An 8,091-nucleotide genomic window follows, 5' to 3' on the forward strand; every position below is an offset into this window, starting at 1 on the left:
ATTGTCTTTATTACCTACTTTGATATATTATGATATATATCATTTGTTTCAAATAATATCAATCATTAATTATATAAATGTGAAAATATTTTCAATTAACTGCTGATATGCTGTGTTTCCGGTTTCGGTTTGTGATGAAAAGAACGGTTGAGGGAATGACGTTTCAATTGTCTTTAAATATACAGCGTATGTTTTATGGTCAAAAGTCAAACATGGTATATTTTCATTATTAAGTCGTATGTGATTAACTTCTTTTAATGCAATGTCACTAGTCGTCACAAAAGAGGCAGGGAAAAAGAGAAAACTGAAACCGAAAGTAGGTCACAACTCAAATGTTTTTCTTAATCAAGTTAATGATAAGTTTAACCTTATAACAACATATCTTGGATTTAATAACCATTTAAATAATGTCATACCCAAAGAATTTGGTAATACAGCAAAAATTATGCAAATCACTGGTCTTGTGAGTTTGATTTCATATAAAAAATGTTGGCAGTTTGTGAAATATAAACATAATTATTATATATAACTATTAGAAATATTGTCATTGTTGACAAAGATAAGACTGATTCTGAGTCGTCAAGAAGCCACAAGTACATAAACCTGAAAAAGATTGACCATCTCTGCCCCCCCCCCCCCCCCCCTCCATGAATTGGTTTTATTGCAATATAGGAGAAAAAGATTAATAAAAAAACACCCAAATTGCATCATTCAGACTAGAAATTGTTTATTTACTTTGGGGAGTAACCTCAGACCCCCCTTGCAAATTTTGAGGGAGGGGCAGAAGTCAAAAGGTTTTGCCCCTATGTTCTTACGTCAAATCCTGGATCGGCCCCTGATATCTGATCAAAATTGAATAAAAATTAATAATATTATATAAAAATAATTTGTCGATGTGTTCCAGGATAAGGTGTAAAAAAAAAATTAATATCAAATAGAAATAAAAGACAGATATTTACCTTATAAAAAGCACCTGAGCAAATGAGGGACTGAGGATTACAATAATATATACTATCAGAGACGCAGTTGGTACATATATGTAGTGTGGGTGTGCCAAGACAAAACCACTCAACTTCGGAGTTCGAAAATATTTATTTATACGTAGTCGAACGAAACCAGGCACGTCTAAATAATAATTAAATATGAATGAATATTTGAGCTCAAAGATAAGAGCGAATATTAAATAAGTAAAAATATAGTAACAACTGTTACAATTGAAATCTTGACTTGCGTCGATGATGATTCAGAACGGAATGATTTATGTGTATATATAAATAAGGGCGTGTGCAATGAAGCGGGAAAAAGGGGAAAAGGCATTATGAACCAATCAATCACTCTATAAATTTAGACAAACTCGCATAACCAGTATTCACGCTCTGACGCACTTGGACATAGACGGACATTGACGAACATAGACGGACAGTAACGCACAGAGGACAATAACGACGTAGCACAACACTAAACACGACGATACACAAACAATACAAAACAATATACGACATAGAACCATACCAAACGCACAAATTGATAAAATACTGAAATATGCACCTTGCTACATATATATATATAAATCACAGAATTATTTGAAAGAACTCCGGTAATAAGTATTAACCCTTAAGCCGCTATGAAAATTGTTATTAATGCCTGACATAACTAATATAGACATAACTCTTGCTTTAATAGAGATATAGCCATAAAACTTATATGTTTTTGAATCACCCAAAGTCACTCTTTCAGAATATAACATTTTCAATGGCATACTTTGCCTTTTTTTACCTGTTCAGGTGAGTTAATTGGCAAAAAAAGAAAGATTTTTCAAAGTTTCTTCTGTTTCATTGATTAATCTTTGGTATATTATTGGGAAGTTCTACACAGTTAATGTACCTAAAATTATATTTTGAATTTTTAAAAGTAACAAGATCGTTTAAGTAACTGGGTCCTTGTTTATTTAAAATTTTGAACATTCGCAGTGCTACTGATCTCATCCTTCTAACTTTATAAGACGGGAGCCCAGATTGTTCTAGTAAATCATGATATGGGCTCGACAATAGTTTGATTAGACACGATAAATGAAAAATACATAGTTAATCTGCCATGCTTGTTTATACTTTTGCCGATTCTTTTCATGACATGCAGTTGTCTTGCAGCCTTTTTACATATATTTGCTATGTGAGTGTTGAAATTTAACATAAAATCAAAGGTTACACCTAATAATTATAAACCATGTAATGCTATTATATAGAAGGTGATACATTCTACTTGTATTGTGTTACTCTATTGGCAACATTGATGTGAGAATGTGTTTATATATATGTAAAAATATAACAATGTGTATATGCACATACTTTTTCACAATTAATTTTCCAATATAAAAATTAAAATGTTTCCCTACCTGCCCTGCCTACTCTTTGCCAGCATGCAACAGGAACTACAACATAATTTTTCTGGCTAGATGTCTTCAGTTATCAAAATATTTAGCATCTGACATACATGTCAGTAGTGTAAACTTGTGTGTTATTAAGTATCCGATTCATGATTTCTCTTACAGTATTTAGGCTGACATGGTCAAGCTGTGCCTGGTTGTTTTCTGTGGACTGCCAGCCTCGGGCAAGAGTACATTGGTGCAAAACCTTAGGAAACATGGTATACCTCTTTCAAAATCAGTAATATCATATCATACGCTAGATTTCATTATATTGCAATTCAAGTTCATATGTATATGTCTTACTTCATTTGTGTCATAAGTTATCTAAATCTGGGAGTGATATTTAAAAGACCATAAGATGAATTTATACTAGGGGTGTAATGATAAATTATTGTTATCATTAATGATTAAGGTCACCAATAATCAATTGCATAATCTGGGTGTCCATTATCACTATGTACTAGCTTTATTCTAAATCAATAGTTAAATATGGTAGAAAAACTGTAAAAATAATTTTGTATTCAGCCAAAAAATGAATCTTTTCATTGAAAAAATACTTCAAAATGAACAAAAATAGAACACCAGAATTTGCTAAATTTTTCATTCATTGTTAAATACACTCATTTTAGACATTTTTATGATGGTTTGATTTTGATCAAATTTGTTTGACAAATTATTTCTAATGATTGGTTATGATTTAAGACTAAATTTCAAGCCCCAATCAAAACCAAAGAATGTGAACACAACCATGTTCTTAAATGACATTTATGTTTCAGTATGTGGCCTGTTTAACATGTTAGTGATCCACTATGACCAGATATTGCCCCCAGACACAGAAAAGGCCCTCATTGACAGCAGACAAGAGGTAGGGCAACCACCTATAGTTTCACTGCATTAATTTTTACCTTTAATAATCAGCTATGATACATTGTAGATCTGAATGAATATCATTTTAAAACGAGAGCTATCAGATCGGTATTGGAAGATGTACATGAGTATGTATAGTTTGAAAATTATATTTTTTAAAAAGTAAAAATACCAAACAACATTTCTTTGTTTGTTATTGCTTGTCTGAAAATTGTTGTGTCTTAATCTAGTTGAAGATATTGAACATATTATTCTGGTTTTCATCAGCAAATTAAACCTATAATACCTTGTCTTTTTTTGAAAGAAAAAAAGTTGAGGTATTGTCATAGCCTTTGTGTTCCCTGTTGGCATTGTCAGACGTATTGTACAAAATATCTAACCTTGATTACTCAAGATATTGAAATAAAACTTGTTACAAGTGTCGCCAGCAACAATACACACATGTACAGTAAGGCCCATTACTCAGGCCTTGATAATTGTTAAGTTATGCCCCTTTTTGGAATTGAAAAATCTGACAAGCGTTGGTGGTTGCTCCATGGTGCTCTTGTTTTTCTATATCTTATGAGGGACAACCACTACTATTCTTCAGAACTGGTTAAGACCTTCGTGTTAGGTGTAATTCCTTTACAAAATGTCATTGTGTTTGTTTTAATTCATAAGTGATTAGGTATAATTCTTCTACAAAATGTCATTGTGTTTGTTTTAATTCATAAGTGATTAGGTATAATTCTTCTACAAAATGGCATTGTGTTTGTTTTAATACATAAGTGATTACATGTAATTCTTTTACAAAATGTCATTGTGTTTGTTTTAATACATATGGTATTATTTTTTAAACTGTTTCAGGGCTCCTCACAGTGGAAAGATTACAGGAGGGATATTGTCAAGTGTGTACACGGTCTCATTGAGAGAATCATACATACAGGACTAACAGAACTATTTAACAATGTCCATGATGCACCAGCAGATGTGGATACAGAGCTTTGGTCTATATTCTTACAGAGTGTTAAGGTTTCCACAGTGTTGAGCCCCGACCCTGGGTGGCCAGTATGTTTGCTGATTGATGACAACATGTACTACTCCAGCATGCGATGGGGGTACTACCAGCTGGCCAGGAAATGTGAGTTTACTTCTGGCAGATCAAATAATTTGCTGATTTAAGATTAGGGTGAAATAGAAAAATAATGTGCACATGTTATAAATAGTCATATTCATTAGATTGCAAATAACTTGCCAGCTGCTTGTACTGTCCTCTGCGAGGAACAAAGCTTAGACATGTTGATAGTAATTTTACTTAGCATTTAACATAGATATTGATATGTCCTGGTAACTTTAAGATTTAAAAGAGTATCCTGTCTTTATTCCTGTTATGCGTGTGTCTGTTACCTGGGTAAACATTTTGTGTTTTTTTTGTAACATGAAATTATTATTTTTTAAACAAGTATTGCATAAATAAGATACTACTGCTTTTTCAGATACACTGTCCTACTGTCAGGTGTATGTGAAGGTTGCCATGGAGACGTCTTTACACCGTAACTCCATAAGGGAGGTCAAGGTCAGAGATGACACTATTGTTTCCATGGCAACCAGATTTGAAATCCCTGACCCTGCAGTAAATACCTGGGAAGTCAACAGTGTAACTGTGGAAAGTGGACAGGATAGAAATAGGTAAATGGTTATTGCCTTAATTATTTTATATTATATGTGAATAAATAGATATGTGTAATGATATATATGGAATTCAACAATGAAGTTTTGTGTTTTAAGTTGCAAAAGATTAATTTGATCATCAGCAAACAATGATATTGGTTGATGTTAAATCTCTCTTAATTTACTTTTCGTGAACTCTGCCTTTAGTGCTAAAACACTCAAAGCTTGGCAATCATTTAATCTCTTCATTGGATTGACAAGAAAAATCATAAGGTCATTGCTTTTTTCAGTGAAGTCATTGTACAGCTGATACACCAATCACTTGAAGAACCAGTCCAGCCCATACAGGAAGTAGATGAGGAGGAGAGTAACCAGTCTCGGGTTATTTGCTCCAAGAACTTCCTGCACCAGGCAGACCAAATATTGCGCAGGCTCGTCACTCAGGAGATGCAGTGCGTCAAAGGTGGGTACATTCATGGAGTGCTGAATATTTGGGTTTTTCATTGCTTATCGCAAGCATTCATTTTCCCCTTATCTTTAATGGTATTCACTTATGGGTAAGGCTTGTAATTCTAACATATGCTTTGCCTATCTATCATAACTCTGGTGCTAATTGCTCAAATTTGAAAATGACATTTGTTAATCAGAACTTCATCAACAAGACTTTGAATGAAGTGATAACAAAAAGCTCAGATTAAGTGGAAAATTGTTATCTTTATTCATAAATTAATGTGAAGCTGGTTTCTCAAACAATGTCGATAACTTCATGACTATTGTTATAATCTACTGATTTTTTTAGAGAAATCCATGTCAAAGCAGGAAGTACGCAAGCATGCAGAGTCTGTCCAGAGTTCTCGGAGACAAGTTCTTGACAATCTCAAGGCTGAGGAAGTTTGCATTCCAGAACATCTCATTGCAATGGCAACAGATTCTTCAAAAAATGCCGATAGTGAAATGTTTACGTACCTTAAAAAGGAGTTTTTAAAAGCTCTTAGCATAACCTGAGCACAAACGATTTTTACAGTGTTAATGAGATAAACGAAATCAGATTTTGTACCAATCTGGTGTTGTGGCAAGTCTGCTGAACTGTGGGTACAACATGTACAACACGTACAGTCCAGATTGACCGGAGAGGACTCATTACTTGTAACCTGACATTAGCCTCAAGCTGTGGTAAAGCATCAGTTGACGGATCCTCTATGTGATGTTTGAGTTCAGCTGCATTTAGATTATTCCATCATATAATTGAATTGTAATAACCTATGAATAAATTGCTCAAGTAGCCCCTTCATGTTCATGGTTTTTTTCTTCTTCAATTTCTTAAACAGACTACATGAAAACTTGCCTTTCACAATCTTTAGAACCTCACTGAAAGAAAAGGAAAAAACAAAATTTTGTAAGAAATTAATAGCCAAGTAAAATAATGACTTTCCTTTTAAGGGTACCTAAATATCAGCCAATTTGAGATCAAAACTTTTTTTTCAAATTAAATAGTCATACAAAATACATGTACTATATGAACATAAAAGGTTGTTATGATTCTAATACATCATGGATCAACTTCTTATTTCTCCACTGCAACATTCTAAATTTTTACCTACTCAGGTTATGTCAGTCCAAAGTTACAAGTATGTCTTGAAACTTGAAACTTGTTTATTTGATTAAATGCCTATTTTTACATAAAATACTCAATGGCGTTGTACAATACAATGATAAAATATTTTAAATAATTTAAAGATATAATACTATCTAGACATCAAACATAGTTAATTTGAAATAAACAAAAAAAAAATAATAATAATAATAATTAAGCTAAATACATCGTTAAAGTAAATAAAACACATGACATGAAGTAAGATAAATTAAAATATCTAAAAATAAAATGAATATAAAACATAAAATAAACAATCATCGCATGCTAATTTATCACAGTTAGTTTTCCACTGTTCATTGTTCAGTCGCTGTTTTTAAAACAACATGTCAAATTTTCGAAAGTAATGTGTCTTCAAGTTCTTCTTAAACACTTCTAACGATTTCGATGTTCGTATATCAGATGGCAAATCGTTCCACAGGGCTGGGCCAATGGTACTAAAACTGCGATCAGAGAATGTTTTATGTTTGTTTGTTGGTACGACGTAACACCCCACACTGGATGGCAAAGAACGAAGATTGCGTGGTGGTTGCTTTACTGTCAACAGATCTACTAGGTATGCCGGTGCCTTTCCGACCGAGCAATTGTACATGATGGTTAAAATTTTAAAGTTTATCCTAGCTTTCACTGGTAACCAGTGTAATTCAAACAAAGATTGTTTGGAGCTTTCATATTTGCCTCGAGAAAGCACAAGTTTTGCACACATGTTTTGAATTCTTTGCATTTTCTGAATATCACAGGCAGCAATGCCATACAAGATGGAATTACAGTAGTCAATGTGTGACATTACCAGTGAAAGAACAAGAATCCCCGTTGCCTCTTTGGTCAAATATTTTCGAATGTTTTTAATTCTCATGTAGTTTAGCATGGCTGTTCGGCATTTTCGTTTTACATGCTCCTTAAAGTTTAAAGTTTCATCGAGAAAGGCACCTAAGTAACGTATACAGTGTCCAGCTTCTTGACAGGACTGCATAGACTGGTCTTTTGACTCTTGTACATCTTTCACCTTCGTGTAATCATGAAGTAAGCAGCCACGGGCCCCCAGTCTGCATCCCTAGTCTGTACAGTCTCATCAAGATGATTCCAGTCTTCTATGCACTCTCAATTGAAGACCCTACAAATATACTACCATTTTCTAACTATTAATATAAAGCAATTGTGAAAAGCACAACTTGAACCAAAAAAGTAGGAAACGTCAGGTGTTTTAGACCAAAAAGTAGGAAAAATGTAGGAAGGAATAAAAAAAAATGTAGGAAAATAAGGAAAAAGTAGAAAAATAAGGACCGCTTGACAGCCTGTACTAAGTTACAGGTATGTCGGTCTTCAGCAATTTTCACATCTATGAGCTGTCTGTTTGTATCAAAACCTTTATGTTAAGAAAGTGTTTTACATAGCAACAATGGTCAATTTAAAACATTCAATTATTTTAGGGTACACGTGTCGAAATGAAAGGGCTGAGCATTCGGAACTGGTATAACAACACAAATTTTCAAACTCT

At 33.3% G+C, this 8,091-nt stretch overlaps 1 protein-coding gene across 3 annotated transcripts; it reads left to right on the plus strand.

Annotated features, from left to right (window-relative positions):
- The first annotated feature begins 118 nt into the window (after positions 1-118).
- LOC128211470 (L-seryl-tRNA(Sec) kinase-like) lies at positions 119-6,226 on the plus strand. 3 transcript variants are annotated; one of them, XM_052916291.1, is made up of 7 exons: positions 119-215; positions 2,549-2,643; positions 3,202-3,290; positions 4,139-4,412; positions 4,768-4,960; positions 5,233-5,405; positions 5,742-6,226. In XM_052916291.1, exons 2-7 carry the CDS (start codon positions 2,562-2,564, stop codon positions 5,945-5,947), a joined length of 1,017 nt encoding a protein of 338 aa, XP_052772251.1. In that variant the 5' UTR covers positions 119-215; positions 2,549-2,561; the 3' UTR covers positions 5,948-6,226. The 3 variants fall into 3 exon arrangements, with proteins under 3 accessions (XP_052772251.1, XP_052772252.1, XP_052772250.1); XM_052916292.1 differs by having other exon boundaries at positions 124-186; XM_052916290.1 differs by having other exon boundaries at positions 125-316.
- The last annotated feature ends 1,865 nt before the right edge of the window (positions 6,227-8,091 follow it).

The sequence above is a fragment of the Mya arenaria genome, chromosome 12 (genome assembly GCF_026914265.1).
Source record: "Mya arenaria isolate MELC-2E11 chromosome 12, ASM2691426v1".
NCBI classification, from domain to species: Eukaryota; Metazoa; Mollusca; class Bivalvia; order Myida; family Myidae; genus Mya; species Mya arenaria.